Source organism: Manis javanica, chromosome 5 (assembly GCF_040802235.1).
Source record: "Manis javanica isolate MJ-LG chromosome 5, MJ_LKY, whole genome shotgun sequence".
Lineage (NCBI taxonomy): Eukaryota > Metazoa > Chordata > Mammalia > Pholidota > Manidae > Manis > Manis javanica.
The window spans coordinates 50,053,398-50,070,539 of record NC_133160.1 but is presented as its reverse complement, the minus strand read 5'-3'; the positions used below and the strand labels follow the sequence as shown (position 1 = coordinate 50,070,539).

General features: G+C 38.3%; 1 protein-coding gene across 11 annotated transcripts in view; it reads right to left on the bottom strand.

Moving 5' to 3' along the window:
- The window catches only part of INPP4B (inositol polyphosphate-4-phosphatase type II B), a 910,826-nt gene that overhangs the window by 311,242 nt on the left and 582,442 nt on the right, over window positions 1–17,142 (bottom strand). For all 11 annotated transcript variants that reach the window (XR_012131555.1, XM_073237008.1, XM_036996729.2 and 8 more), the window contains one exon: window positions 8,680–8,759. Coding sequence is in view for 10 of the 11 variants with exons in the window: in XM_073237008.1 (XP_073093109.1) it covers window positions 8,680–8,759 (80 nt within the window). In the remaining variant the exon portion in view is untranslated. The remainder of the gene's footprint in view (window positions 1–8,679; window positions 8,760–17,142) is intronic.

Sequence of the window (17,142 nt, the reverse complement as noted above, 5' to 3'; positions counted from 1 at the left end):
AGGTCTGCCTACAGTTGTGGTGTCATGATGTGCTTATGATGGGACAAAGTTGATAAACACATACAGACAATCACTCATGTATTTCTCTGGAGAACAGTTGGTTGTTCTTACTGTTCTAAATTAGCACTTTCTAAACTATGTAGCTGTGTTTCTTGGACTAATCTGATAAGCTGTTAATAGATGTTCCATGAAAAAGCTTCTTGTTCTCAAATTAGGAACAGCTGTAGGACATCTCCCCTGTGAGTGTTCCAAAGGGCACTGAGAACTAATGAAGGCCTGGAGTAGTCCCCAGTAAGGTCACTCACTTCACCTCTTTTTAGTATAGCATTTTCAAACTTATTTGATATAAAACTCCTCTATTCCAAAAACATAGACTAATAACTGAAGGGACACCTATGTTCTAAAATACACTGTTTAGAAAAAGCTGATATAAATGTGTCCAGAGCAGCAGAAACACAAGGTGATAATGATGAAAGTGACTTTGGTACTGTATGGGCAAATCCAATAGAAAATTTTCAGGTCAAATATAATTTCTTTCAGGGCTAATCATTCCTGCAAATCATTATCAAAGCTAAATTAGTTCTCAAACTTCTTAAGCAGGCATGTCTTTGTGTACAGATATTAACTTTGTCTAATTTGCATTTTAAAAGAGGAGTGATTTCAGGCTTTTCTATACAAACTGAGGAGCTATTGAAGTGTACTCTAAGTATGTGTTGTCCCTTCAGTGACAAAACTAATTTGCAATCTGAGGAATACAACATCTTTTGAATAATGCAAACTACAAAAGTGCTAATTGGTTTCCATGGTCATACCTACAGCCTCATGAAAAGGGATTAGGAACAAAAAGAGAAATGCTGAATATATGACTGCAGAGCCATTTAAATTATAAATGAAAAACAGTCTAGTAGAATGAAATGGAAAATAATAATAATACTGAGGATGATAATTTGAGCAATAGGAGGAGTACATGCTGAGCACCTGCTTTGCAGCAGATACTGTGTCCAGCAGGATGTGTACAGTGCATCTAATCCTCACCTGGAAAACAAACATACAGAGAAAACTTGAGGCTAGAGAAGCTAATCAGTAAAAAAGATTTTAAAAATGACAGCTAACACTTAGTGAGCACTCACTCTGTGCCAGGCAAGGTTGTAAACATTGCACACTAATAATTCATGTGAGTCCTGTGAGGTGGGCACTACTCTAGTCCCCATTCCACAGAGAGAAAACCGAGTCTTGGAGCAATCAGACATCCTGCTGCGCAGTGCAATGACCAAGACCTGGACTCAGGTATGTCTCTAAATCACATAATTTTTTGACATCCCACTGTCAGTATCTGTACACTTTGTACTGTCCAACTTTATGATAAATTGATATAATTTTAACAGCTATTACAAAGTGGTTCATGTTACTGCCTTTTGATAATTTTAGGCAACTGTGTCCCTAAAGGACCAGTTACATATAGGAATGTAATCAGTTTCAGAAGCAAATGCCCCTACTTCTGTGTTTGATGCCTCCCTTCATTGTCACAGTCCAGTCCTGAGAAATGTTACTTGAATTTACTTCTGGGGGTGGTTTATGACATATTCAGCAATGAAATCCATCAGTAAGCTCTAAAAGTAAATGACACTCTATTACACTTATGAATTTCTGTCCTGATGTGCTGTACTGCTGAAGTTTTAAGTCAAAATAACATTTTTTTCCAACTCTGTTGGAATGCTACCTGTTTCAGCCAAACAACCTGTTCTCCATACACCTCTTGCTGGTATCTGCCACCTGATAAGAGGTCAAATCTAATGTCACAGTGATTAAAGACAGAATTTGGACTTCAGGTAAGCAACCATTCCTCAGATAACAGAAAAATAATATCCAGATCAAAGGTAAACTTGACCCCTCTACCACTGACCAAATTTAGAGGATTGTGGATGTCCCATTTTACAAAGGAACTTCAACAAACTAAACAGGCCAACTAAGCAAAACATTAAGTTATGGTTGACGGAATTTGTAAGTTTAGTATGAGAGGCAAGCAAAACAATACTGGCAGAGTACAGAGTACTTTTCTCTAATGCAAGGCAGTGCATGGAACTCCACCGCATTTAGTAATTGCCCAGAATCACCCTGGGAGAGAGGTCATTACTCCTTTGATTAATTGATATTAAAGAGAGAAGACAACATTCCTGGGGCAACCCAGCTGGTGACAGAGCTGGGATTTGAATTTCAGTCTGGCATGAAAGTCTCGTGTTCTTTCTACTATATTACATTCTTTCCTGAGGAAAACAAAGGAGAGAAGATTTAAAGTTGGGCAAAAGCATTGCTTTCAAATGTGATCATAGAGAAAAGGCATGAGACCTGTTCTACTTAACTCCATGAAGGTGAGCTGGCACCATGGCACGAACATACAACTTGGGATAAAAGAGGAAACTTCTCTAATACTGACCTATACGGAAATGGAACGGACATGTGGCCTCCTGAGTTTGCATTCCCTGTCATTAAAGGATCCAAGAGGGTGAAGTGCCAAGGTCTTCTCTGCTAAGATCATTCAATTCTAAGATTTTAAGAAAAATATATATACTTCTAGGAAATGCTTGATATCAACAACACTTTCTCTCTCCCAGGGTCCGTTTTCTATCCTATCCTTGCTGTGTGACCTTAGGAAGTCAAGTTGCTGTTCATCAGTTTGCTTCTTAGTAAAATGGGGAAAATATCAACTTCCAGGCAAGGATATAAGAAGATTAAATAAGACAAGACATTTGAAATGCTTAACCCATCACAAAGCTCAGATAGCACTAGTTGCCTCTTTTTAGATGTTCATGAGGTCTGAGTCAGTGCCCAAGTCAGAGGAGCTGTTCCATAGGAGCTTCCCATCACCTGCACTTGAATCATACCAAAAGCACAGGACAAGATTCACCCAGGGGTGTGGGCTCTCCCCTTCTGTGTGCATCTGGTCAATCACGAGCATGCATCTGCTGTTGCAGACATGTCTGCCTGCTTGTGCACTCCCAAAGGACGATGCAACGGTCTTAGGCACCGCTTTCAAGTTTATGATACAGCATTTTAGTAAATTCTATGCAAAAGCATAAATTAAATCAGGTTTTTACACTCCATCCTTAGGCTCTAACTCTTCCATTGGTGCATTCAATAAAGTATATAATATGATTCTGTTTTATAGTTAAGCACAGATATGCTATTCTTTCCAAACAAGGTATCTTTAGCTGCCAGTCAATGCCCATATCGCTCTTAGTTAATGAAGGAAATGTTTTAGACTTACATAAGAATTAGTATTGTGGAACCATTAGTGTTACTGTAATCCTACTTTCTGGTACCTAAAAAAGGCAACTGGAAGACTTTTAAAAAAGAATAAAATATATTCAGAATATACATAAATTTTAAGATGCTTGGATGTGATTTTTTAAATCATCTCTGAAGTTCAAGTAAATAGTGATTAAAAATGCTGTTGTAGAAGTATTCATCATACATATAATTTTAAAGACTACATATGGTGTTTAAATTAAGAAGATTTACATAACCATTATTTGCATATAGGAAAAAAGTAATGGCAGGAAATTATAAACCCTAAGAAAGTTTAATTTCATTTGAAATGAAAGATAAATTTATCACTTAAAATTCTATTGTCCATCTATGGCCAACGTTGGTCTCAAGTTACTGTGGGAATTCAGATGAATCCATGCATTCCAGGTCCAATTTACTTGGATTCACTGCCCTGTGGCCTATAGAACATTCCTGGGCTCCCAACCTGTGAGAGGCTAATGACATTTTTATTACTGAGTTTTCTTGTGTAAAAAAACTATATGACATAGACTTAGGAGCCTTTCTTCAGCATTGCTTCCAAATCTTAAGTTAAGAACTTGCCTTCAGGAGATTAAATTAAAAATATGTTTGGCTTTTTGTTGTTCTTTTATTTTTAGAGACAGAATTGAAGTGTGTGTGTGTGTGTGTGTGTGTGTGTGTGTGTGTGTGTGTGTGTGTGCATACATTTAAGGACATTAAATTAAGTAAAACACCAGATAAATAAAACTTAAAAGACTTCATAATTTGGATCTTACTTTCTCAAAGAACACACATTTCATGGTGGTAAATAAAAATTCATGGCTTACGAGAAAGCAAAATTTTGCTAAAAATAATATACATGGATAAACACATATCCATTTACACAATTCATGATGCATTTGTATAAGTATAGATATGTACATTTTAAATATTACATAAAATAGGGAAATTTTTTCAAAATGGTAGAAGTGTATTATTTAGTCCTTTCATAGACACTCTGATACACCTGTGTATTATAAAACATAACACTATATGTCTATTTTGGACTATCAGAATCTTATGTTGTATATTACATGGCAACACTGCTGGAAATGTGGAAGAAGTAAAAAGTGAAAAGAAAACACAAATTCTCTTTTCACGAACAAATTCTTAGACATCTGTATTCAAGAAAATTTTGTCACTTCTATTCTGATAAAACTGTACAAATATTAGTTTAATTTTGGGAGGTGGTTACATGCAGAAGGCTCCAAAGAGGTAATAGTGCGCTTGTGAAGTTAAGCTGAGAGTTTCGGTTACAAGGTAAAGTGGTGTACACTGAAATAAGGGCAAATTCTAACTAAGAGTTTCATCTTTTCAAGCAAATTACAATCTATCATTCATTACTACTGTGAAAGTTACTTGTCTCAGATAGATATACTCTAATGTTTAACTGGCATTATATTCACTAATTTAAGTGGATTCCATTCAGAAATAAATGGTACTAGCTTACATTTAGTATGCAAAAAATATAAGGAAGCGATCATCATGAATCAACATTCCAGCAAGTAATTATGGAACCTCTATCATGTCACAGGCATATAAAACTGAGTTTTAAAACAAAGCATTAAGAAAAAAAATAACTGAGGCCTCTAAAACTTTCCAGAAGATAGGATACACAATGGAGAAGGCAGCAAAGATTCTATTAGATCACTAGCTCAAGTGAGGCAGGAAAATTTAGGGAACAAGCCCTGGAGTCAGACCAAACTGAATTCTATTCTTGTACAATCAGCAGCTATGGGATCTTAGACAAGATGAATCATCTGCTGTAAAACAGAGATTATAATGCTGCTGCATGGATTATGCATGAAAAGCATTCCTGCATGCTAGTAGATGCTCCATAAATAGACATTATTTCATTAATAGTGTTATTAGTAATAGCAACTGCAAAATATTAACTCTGTTGCCATTTAAAATTTTTTCTTAAAAAAATTACGATAGTCAGCATATGAAAAATTTTTAAGTGCTTGCTGAATGAAAGAACACAGAATGAAGTCCAACCTACAAGGCAGCATGCAGTGAGCTCAGACAGAGGTGAGACACTACAGTAGGTCTCAGTTCTTCTGAGAAGGATTGTCTGGGAAAGAAGTTTTACCCTCCCACTTTTTTTCTGTCTCCATGGTTGTTCGAATAGCTTAAGGGCAACATAATTTTCCTGATCTCCAGAGCCACTCCCAAAGACAGATCTAATCCCATCATTCTGTTATTAAATCATAAAATAGGATTATTATGTTCCAAATTTCTGCCTATATGGTCCCAAGGCATTTAGATAAGGTTAGTAGAGCAAATAACTATCAAGTGCTTGGGCAGTAAACCAAGTTCAGGGCCTGATAATGCTGTGGTCCTGAGGTGAGAAAGGACTCCACTGGTTCCCCTCAGTCTCCATTCCCTGTAGCCTAGCCAGCCCACGCCCACGTTTCCCCATCAGGGCTAGCACTCCTGAGTTCCCCGCAATATGCTGGCACTCATCATTCCACTGTGCTGAAATCAAAGTTGGCGAGACTGTGGACAAGTGGTGGGCACCTGAGACCTTGCTTTGTTCTGCCATTGCTAAAGCCACATGATGTGTGATACATTTCAACTAGCTCTAAAGTTTCTCCTTTATCAAAGGAGAAGTGGATCCTTGAGAGCACAGACTGCAGTCAGAAATGTGTGGTTTCAGACCTCAGCTCTCCCTCTTACAAGCATTGTAACTTTGTACACATTAACTGGTTTCTGTACCTCACTGTTTTCATTTAAAATGGCAAAATTAATGTCACAGGCTAATTTGATAAGGGCCAATGAGACACTTCTAATGTACTTGTCAGAGCACAAAACACAAAGAATGTTGTTCTTCTAATGATGATGATTGTAAGATTACCCAATGTCTTTGTGTCAACAATTCTAATCCTCTATACAAGAACCCTAGCTTATTTATATCACATTATGGAAGTCAGGGATATATGGCAATGAACTGAGAAGAGAAACAGAAAATAGGATTCAGGTCTAAAAGAAGTAAGAGGAGACAGGAACTACCAATGTGAACTAGCAAAAAAAAGGAGATGCAATATAAAGGTAAAAGGGTTAATACTAAATAAATATTATCTAGCCCAGGCAGGATGCTAGAACCCTTATGCAGAAACTTATTAACTTCATTTAAATGAAGATGTGAATAGGAATCACTTTATATATGGGAGACATTTTCCACAATATGCACAAGCAAATTTGACTTGACAACTTCAAAAATGCACTATATCACATTTCATGAAATTAGAGGCAAATCTATAAATAAGATTTTGGGAAGCTCCTCATCAAAGAACAGTGCCTACAAGCATACACTTATTTCTGTGAGTCTGTTTCACAGAAATCTGAGAATGCTATTGCTTTAAAAATAGTTACCAAAATATAAAAGAAACAAAGGTCAGATTTTATCAGTACAAGGGAAAACAAGACAGAACAAGCAACTAAAGAAATGCTTCTTATCCCTGACTTCATGTTCTTCCAACTCAGTACCTCAGAGACCATTGAGTCAGTGGGAAGAAGATAAATTACATGCTAAACAAAGAACATGAAGTCCAAAAATCAAAAGGCTATGATAAGTCTATAATGTGTCTGTCTGGTTCATAGGGAGAGAAATTCACAAACTTGGCAAAGCACAAAGAGGGAAAAAGTAATAACTGTGTTATTTCAAAACTGGTGTTTAAAAATTACTTTTTTTCTAGAAAATTCAGTTCTTTGTTGTCAAACTTGTTTCCCTTGTATACAATAAAAACCAAAAGAGCAGTAAGAAGAGGTTTTAAAATCCAAAGTGGAAATTTGTATTCATTTCATCTAAATATGAAATTATTATATTCCTTTTTTTCTTCCAGAGGTAGTACTCTAAACTTGATCCCTCTGTTCTTACCTTCCCTATAAGGTATTGTATGCATCCATCAATTTTCATTTCACTATGAATTTCTGGTCCCCTAATTTCTGTTTCAAAGGCAGTGTCTAAATATATAGTGTGCTATAATGATAGTCATGATATAATCAATAGCATAACTTCTGAATCACCAAGAGGAGAATATGCATTTTATCTAGAAATTATACTACTCCCATATTAGCTCAATGTTTAACATCTCATATCATGAATACAGGGGTACTCAGGCCAGATCTAACAACCATGCTACCTCGCTAACAGATATTTTCTAGGTTATCAGTGACATTGATAGCAAGACTCTTTAGCTGGCTCCTACAAACTTTAAACTGAAAATAACTGCAGCAAAATTTTATTGGGAATAGTACTTTCAACTAAAACAATTTATAAATCTCTTCCAAATAAAATACAAGGGAAAAAAAGATGTTTAAGAGAAACAGCTGAAGGAAGCCAAACAAAAGATGGCCCCATCAACACTATTTTTCCACATGAATATGACACTATCTCTTAAGTCAAAGTGCAAAACTATTCAGGGTGAAGACAAATCAAGAGAAGACAGCCAGCAGTACAGACTCCAGCCTAAAATACAGCATCTTTACCAAAATACGTTGGTTACAAGTAGGTCTTTGTGGGGTTGGGCAGAGGGCAAACAACTTTAAAATATTATCTCTATGTTACTCAAAAGAAGAGTGTGTTGAGATTTACAAAGAGTGTTCTAGATAATTTTTATATTCATGGATATTATATGAATATTGCAAAGCAGTATTCTCCACAGGTGCATAATTATAAAAGTTATTATATAGTTAGAAAACAGCATACTATAATGAGGTTAAACTTATAATGAGGTTAAAAAGGAATATTTATTTAATAACTTTCTTAATATTAAAACACTATGCAACTTCCTTTAGATTATTGTTTCATTTTATGTATCAAAACAAATTGTACTTACACTCAAAATTAGCTCTGATCTGTTTCAATACAAGTCTGGCTTAACTTAAGATTTATGTTTAATGATATAGCAATAAATTAAGCTTTAAAAAATGAAAATAATTGACTTGCCATCTATTATCAAATTTGCAATGTTTCCTCTAACAAACATATTTGAAACCTAGAAACTTACTTGATTTACACTGCAACATTGTGCTAAGTGACCAAGAAACTATTTAACAACATGTTCATCATTTCTATTGATTTCCTTACTTTCAAAGAATTTCGTCACTTTAACAATAACGTAATATTCTGTTACTGCAAGGGCTGATAACATTTGGCAACCCAAAACATGAACTTCAATGAGAACTTGCATAATTGCTGTTTTACTTTAATGGTTGCTGTGCAGAATGTAAGCCATTTGAAAGTTTACATTTAAACATCTGTAAGAACTATGACATTGAAGCCTAACCAGCCTTCAATAAATACCACAGGTTATTAACTTGAACTGCATTTCAGCAGACAAAGAGACCCACCTCAGGCTCAGGGTTAGCAGCTGCTCTTTTGACTTCAGTAGCTCACCCACTTTAAAACTGGTATAGCCCAGGAAGCTTCGCTGAAAATGAGAGAGAAGGAATGGCTTTCATTAACTTCTTAGGTTCTTAATACTTTTACTGTCACACCAATCACACAAAGTTAGTCTTTAGAAGAATGACATGTTAAATTTATTAGCCTGAAAAATATTTAACAGACAGACATGCGGTCATCAGTAATATATCCTCCTCATGGGATGAGGCTAGGGGAGCAAATGCAGCCTTTTTGTTAAAAATTAAGTGAACAGTAGCATGGATATAAAGAAAATGCATAGTCCAGAAACCAGGACTTTTCCACAAACTAATTTTCTTCCCATAGGAAAACAGGGATAAAAGAAAAGATGATAGACTTCCAGGATTTACCACTGCCACCTTTGTCCTTATGAGAATTCCTCAAGTCACTGGCAGCAACGACTTTGTATTCCACATATGAGCAAATCTGTTAGTTGGAGCTATTTTTATGTGAGACTGTACAAGCTATAAATAGAAATGTTATATTTCTCCCCGACTACAGCAATGTTTAAAAGCATTTGTTTTCTTTTTTATTTCTTTACTAGCATGGGAAAATTTCATCCCATCATGCAAAAAAGAAAGGTACTTAGTTACATTTTCTAAAATTGCTTTTTCAACCTATCATACTGACTACTGACTATCTGTGAATACCTACTTTCTACACTCTTTGACTCATAATGTAAAGAATAGAACTCTAAACTGCTTTTTTTTTTTTCCAGGATAATAATCTCTCATCTCTTTTTACTATTCCTGGCTACTTCTGATTTAAAAGTCACAATATTGTGTCGTGCCATAAATAGGATTTCTCACTTTCCCCTCAAGGTCAAAGTTAAACATGAAAATATCAAACCCATATTATTACCTAGGCCATTGCTGCCTAACCCATTATAATACTCCACAAGAAGTCAACGCTACATCTTCCAGAACATTTTCCCTCCACAGGCTTGTGGCCTGGCTGCACTAGAATGAAAGGTAGGGCTTAGTTCACCTGAGGTCAATTAGGTCTTTTACAGGAAAATGTGCAGTTATTCCACACAAAAAAGCTGTGTCTACACTGAGTGATTATGAGGCATAGGAAAGAAAAGCTGCGGGTCAGAATTTTTCTCCTTTTTTTCAAAGCTCTAACTTAGAAGCACTGTTTCAAAAGGCTGAAGGGCAAACATTTGAAATACAACTCAGTTCTAAAGTCAGGGATGATGCCTATCCATCATAAATGATAAATCCAGTTAACTAACCAGGAATTCAGAGATCCGGCATAGTTGCCAAGTCCCCAAAGCCAGGAGACTGTGAGACTGACTACTAGGTGAAGAAAGTCACGTGAAAATAGAGGAGCTGCAGAAATAAGCTCTGATGATGGTCAATTGGTGATGAAATGAGAGTGGATCAAGGCAGAAAGGGAAATCCAAGAGCCACATAAACAAAGCATGTAGGAATTGAGGGTGGAATCTCAGCAAGGGGCAGAGAGAACCTAGAAGACATGCAGCTGAACGGACGTTCATGTCACCTCATCGGAGAGCCATCCTACTTGGAGGAGCGCCCTACCCAAGCGTGCACTCCACCATTCTCTATCCCTTATCCTCTTGTATTTTTCTCAAATGGGACTTATCACCACCTGATACATCTCATACATAATTGGTTATTTTGTATTCTACTGAAAACCAGAAATTTGTAGCTCCACAGGAACTCTGTTTTGTTTTCTGACAGACTTCTACTGCCTGATGCACAGTAGGCATGTGATAAATATCTACTGACGAATGAATGAATGAATGGATGGCATAGACACTAGCTTTCAAATAAGTCATTCTATTAGATATAGAAGAAATGCTCTCTCTTCAGATCTTTATAAACTACCATAATTCACTGAAATGTGGGAAATCAAATGATTTTAGTATGCAGATTATATGCTATTGCAGTGAATGTCATTTCAGCATATTGCCTTTCACAGAGATGTGTATCTCACTTCCTCTGTCACTGATAATCAGGATTTCGTATTTAAATCCCCACTCCTTACTCATTAGCCATACTTAAAGAAAACTCTCAACCAATCAGAAATTTTCTGATGTCTCAAAATTCCAAATTATTTTCTCTGTTTTTTGAGATTTTGAAGGTATGCACAGTTTTGGAATTAATAGAACAAACCACATGTGACATGAATATTACTGTGGTCTTTTCATCAATCTGAGCAGCAAATGCCCCAGACAGGAATGTAGCAATGCAAGACAAGTGCAGTGGCTATTTTCAGATGCAAGAGACACACCATGAGGCATAGCTGAAAGGAGTTTGTGACCACAGCCCCACAACCGCTGAGTCTCTCTCCTGCCCACCACATGAGATGCTCCCAGGGAAGCAGGACCTTGGCTTGCTCATCTCCAAGCCAAGCCTCAGTGTCTGGAACAAAGGGGCTGTGTGCTTGTAAGTGTGACAGTTGAATGGCCTTGTGTCAGTCTTTTGCATCACAACTGTCTGTCACATGCTTAATCTCAAAGATAACAAGGGAGCTTACAGAAATCATACAATATGTTAAAACTCAGCTTAAGTAGGGGGATCATGGGAAGAAGGCAGCATGAATAGTTCAGAGGAAATCTCCTCCCCAAAACATATATATTTATGAAAATACAATAAATACAACTATTCCTAAAAGAGACACAAGTGGATGCAGTACAACAGCCAGGATACATCTACATCTGTGAGAACTCAACAACACATGCAGTGGGTAAGATACAAGCCATGGCCAGGAGGGACCCGAATGCTCCCCCACCCCAAAACCCAGTGGGAAGAAAGGAACAGGGAAGGAATGAAAGCCCAGGACTGCTAAACAAACAGCTCTAGAAATCCACACCTGGAACGCAGACACAAGGTGCATGGGGTACTGGATATAAGACAAACGGAAAAGCAAAACATGTGGGCAGGTCCCCACAACCGGCGCCATGGAGACAAAAGAAAAGAGAGTGCTTTCTGCAAGTCTTAAAGAGACAGGGACCCCATAGCTGGACGAAGTTGCCCCGGCACACTCAGCCAGCAGCTGGGAATTCTGGGGAAACTTAGGTACCCTAAACCCCAGGGACGCAGGGAAGCTCTGAAGCCCTGCACAGCACTAAGCAGCCTGACAGTCGTTCCTCCAACTGGCACAGACCCCGACACACCGGCCCAGTAGCAGGAGAGGGTGGAGGAGCCGGAAGAGACCGGGAGCAGATCCGTGCCCCAATGGCACCAGAGGGGAACAAGACAGGCTTGTGCAAGCCCACAGCGGTGTGACCGAACAGCCCAGGTGCGGCTCACATGCACAGGCAGCAGTGGAGCCAGAGGAGCCCAGTAGAGGCCCGTGCGCACCTGCAGAGGAGCCAGAGGAAGCAGGCATGCTCCCAACAGCTGACAGGAATCACAACCCAACACACAGCCACCCAGGCCAAACCCAAAGGCCGTTGCTGCAACACAGCTGTCCGGCAGGGTTGCTGCTAGCATGGAGGAGCGTACCTGGAGTGCCTGCCACTCCCCGAAGGGCTCCATGCTGCTCTGATGGAGAACCTGCCCACAGCAGCTTAGGGGACGAACCCGGGGGCTGCTCCAGGAGTGCAGGTAACCATCACAGGTGGCGAAGAAGGGCAAGGCATCCAGCAATCAGGAAAGGACTTTCTTCTCCCAGCTAACACACCCGCAACCTGCCTACAGCCACCGCTATCACCATGAAAAGGCAAAAAAATCTGGTCCAGTCCAAGATAGTTACAACACTTGAGAAAGGATCTGCAGAGGCAGACCTAACCAGTCTCCCTGAAAAACAATTCAAAATAATGATCATAAACATGCTGACAGAGATGCAGAGAAATATGCAAGAGTTAAGGGATGAAGCCCGGAGGGAAACTACAGATGTCCGGAGGGAGATTACAGATGTGTGGAGGGAGATTACAGCAGTGAAACATACTCTGGAAGGATTTATAAGTAGAATGGATAAGATGCAAGAGGCCATTGATGGAATAGAAACCAGAGAAAAGGAACACATAGAAGCTGATTCAGAGAGAGATAAAAGGATCTCCAGGAATGAAACAATATTAAGAGAACTGTGTGACCAATCCAAAAGGAATACTATCCACATTATAGGGGTACCAGAGGAAAAAGAGAGAGAAAAAGGGATAGAAAGTGTCTTTGAAGAAATAATTGCTGAGAACTTCCCTAAACTGGGGGAGGAAATAGTGGCTCAGACTACAGAGGCACACAGAACTCCCGAGAGACAGGACATAAAGAGGACAGCACCAAAACACATAATAATTAAAATGGCAAAGATCAAGGACAAGGAAAGAGTATTAGAAGCAGCCAGAGAGAGAAAAAAGGTCACCTACAAAGGAAAACTCATCAGGCTATCATCAGACATCTCAACAGAAACCTTACAGGCCAGAAGAGAATGGCACAATATACTTAATGCAATGAAACAGAAGGTCCATGAACCAAGGATACTGTATCCAGCATGATTATCATTTAAATAGGAAGGAGGGGATTAAACAATTCCCAGAAAAGCAAAAGTTGAGGGAATTTGTCTCCACAAATCACCTCTACAGGGTGTCTTAGAGAGACTGCTCTAGATGGAAGCACTCCTAAAAAGAGCACAGAACATAACACCCAACATATGAAGAATGGAGGAGGAGGAAAAAGAAGGGAAAGAAATAATCATCAGAATGTGTTTATAACAGCTCAATAAGTGAGTTGTCAGACAGTAAGGTAGTAAACAAGCTAACCTTGAACCTTTGGTAACCACGAATCTAAAGCCTGCAATAGCAATAAGACATATCCTTCAATAATCACACTAAATGTAAATGAACTGAATGCACCAATCAAAAGACACAGAATAATAGAATGGATAAAAAAGCAAGACCCATCTAAACGCTGCTTACAAGAGACTCACCTCAAACCCAAAGACAGGCACAGATTAAAAGTCAAGGGATGGGAAAAGATATTTCATGCAAACAATAGGGAGAAAAAAGCAGGTGTTGAAATACTAGTATCAGACAAAATGGACTTCAAAATAAAGAAAGTAACAAGAGATAAAGAAGGAATATGGAACCACCAAAGACCCTGAATAGCCAAAGCAATCCTGAGAAAGAAGAATAAAGTGGGGGGATCTCACTCCCCAACTTAAAGATCTACTACAGAGCCATAGTAATCAAGACAATTTGATACTGGCACAAGAACACAGCCACAGACCAGTGGAACAGATTAGAGTCTCCAGACATTGACCCAAACATATATGGCCAATTACTATACGATAAAGGAGCCATGGACATACAATGGGGAAATGACAGTCTCTTCAACAGATAGTGCTGGCAAAACTGGACAGCTACGTGTAAGAGAATGAAACTGGATTACTGTCTAACCTGATACACAAAAGTAAACTCAAAATGGATCAAAGACCTGAATGCAAGTAATGAAACCATAAAACTCTTAGAAAAAAACATAGGCAAAAATCTCATGGACATAAACATGAGTGACTTCTTCATGAACATATCTCCCCAGGCAAGGGAAGCAAAGGCAAAAATGAACAAGTGGAACTATGTCAAGCTAAAAAGCTTCTGTACAGCAAAGGACACCATCAATAGAACAAAAAGGTATCCTACAGTATGGGAGAACATATTCATAAATGACAGATCCGATAAAGGATTGACATCCAAAATACATAAAGAGCTCATACACCTCAACAAACAAAAAGCAAATAATCCAATTAAAAAAATGGGCAGAGGAGCTGAATAGACAGTTCTCTAAAGAAGAAATCCAGATGGCCAACAGGCACATGAAAAGATGCTCCACATCGCCTGTCATCAGAGAAATGCAAATTAAAACCACAATGAGATATCATCTCACACCAGTAAGGATGGCTACCATCCAAAAGACAAACAACAACAAATGTTGGTGAGGCTGTGGAGAAAGGGGAACCCTCCTACACTGCTGGTGGGAATGTAAATTAGTTCAACCATTGTGGAAAGCAGTATGGAGGTTCCTCAGAATGCTCAAAATAGAAATACCATTTGAGTCAGGAATTTTACTCGTAAGAATTTACCCTAAGAATGCAGCACTCCAGTTTGAAAAAGACAGATGCACCCCCATATTTATCGCTGCACTATTAACAATAGCCGAGATATGGAAGCAACTTAAATGTCCATCAGTAGATGAATGGATAAAGAAGATGTGGTACATATACACAATGGAATATTACTCAGCCTTAAGAAAAAAACAGATCCTACCATTCGCAACAACATGGATGGAGCTAGAGGGTATTATGCTCAGTGAAATAAGCCATGCAGAGAAAGACAAGTACCAAATGATTTCACTCATATGTGGAGTATAAGAACAAAATAAAACTGAAGGAACAAAACAGCAGCAGAATCACGGAACCCAAGAATGGACTAATAGTTTCCAAAGGAAAGGGACTGGGGAGGATGGGTGGGAAGGGAAGGATAAGGGCAGGGAAAAAGAAAGAGGACATTACGATTAGCATGTATAGTATGGGGGGCACGGGGAGGGCTGCACAACACAGAGAAGACAAGTAGTGATTTTACAGCATCTATGTCCATCTATGCAGATGGACAATGACTGTGAAGGCATATGTGGGGGGGACTTGGTGAAAGGGGAAGCCTAGTAAACATAATGTTCTTCACGTAATTGTAGATTAATGATACCAAAATTTAAAAAAAAATCAGTTTAAGTAATGGCATTACATTATGATAATGTGACAAGCCAGTGGAGGTATTATTTACATATAAATATTATCTTATTTATTCTAAAAATAACTGTCCATTGGGACTACCTGTTGGATACAAAGTATTAAAGTATTTAGGTAGAAGTATGATCTTATTCATTTTAAAAAGCACTGCACATTGGAAGTATGTGTTGCATGAAATGTAGTAAAATTCCCAAATTTAGAGACAAGGTACAATTGTTTCACAATGAAACACCAAACAGCAGAATTACCTATGCATTTACTTGTTAGCAGGTTTGTATGTGTTTCATCTCAGTATAAATAAAACTAGGACTGTCCATATCCCCAAAGTTGGAAAACAAATCATTTATTTATTTACGTGAATATTCACTGAACTCCTGGTAAAAGAATGAATTAGAGGGAAACAGTTTTCTCTATTTCTGAAACCTGAAGTCCCATCGAAGGAAAAAGCACGTAATGCTAATTAATATAAAGGAATAACTTAATATAAAGCCATTTCATCTTTGCAGTCACTGTAATCATAATCATGGGATTTAAGAGAATTCTTTATTTTTTTGTACTTCAAATATAACTGAAGGAACACATCTCTCCTTCTGTGCTGTTTCTAAAATTATCATCTTAAAGGTTGTATTACCATGAGCTCCAATATCAGAGACACTAAAAAATGGATGACTTACTCTGCCACTCTAGATCTTAGTTTCTGTATGAAAAAGTTGCATATGATAACTATCTTTCTCACCGTTATTATGAGAATCAAAGTAATTCAGGAAAATTAGTACATTGCTGGCAAAGTAGGGAGTTAAAGGCATTAACCAGCTCACACTTGGTCACAGAACTAGGTAACATGCAGAAACCAAGTTAGGTCCCAGGTTTCCTGCTGTTCAGTGGAGCAGTCTTTCATTCCCATCATGCTGGGCCTCATTTCCATGAGAGGTGACAATTCCCTTTCCTTTTGTCCTTTTGACACACTCTCAACCTGCACAACATGTGACTCTGACCTTTCTTGTCTGGTCTTTTGTGACAATGCAATACTCACAATTCTCATTCTGATGCAAGCACCCAAAGCAGATGATCCTCAAGTGCTTGATGCACTATTTCACTCATTCCCCTGGCTGGAGAATATTATCAAGCTGAGTGGAAAAAAAGTGGGTCATCTGTTTCGTCCTTGACTGCTCTCTAAGGAGACTATATAAATAAATGGTTGATCCTACAGCCCTTGCAGGGACCCTGAACAAGTCATGATATCCAGAATGCACACCAGGGTTGCACACCTCCCCACATCAGGTATTCAACAGTCCCCTAGTCAAGCAGCACCACATAAAGAATCAGAGGATGTTCAACCCCATGCACATGGTCATGAGTTGGCTAAACCATCATCACCTGGGTTTATCCCACAAAGGCTTTATCCAGAGCATAAGATACACATAGAATTTATAAAACATGGTATGAAAAAATAAGTGTGAAATATATCAATAATTTATTGTATTGACTATTATGGGTAAAATTGTAACATTTCCAGAATATCTCACCTGGTTTTAGTATATGTGCATATCAAAAGGCGTTCAGAAGTGGAAAGAAGTATGGCTTTAGTTCATTTGCATCTTTCCTCAGGGAAGGAGAAGTTCATCTCCATATCAATGGGTGATTACCTGGGCAACAGAGGGCTTATCTGTACCTGAGAGGTGAGGGGG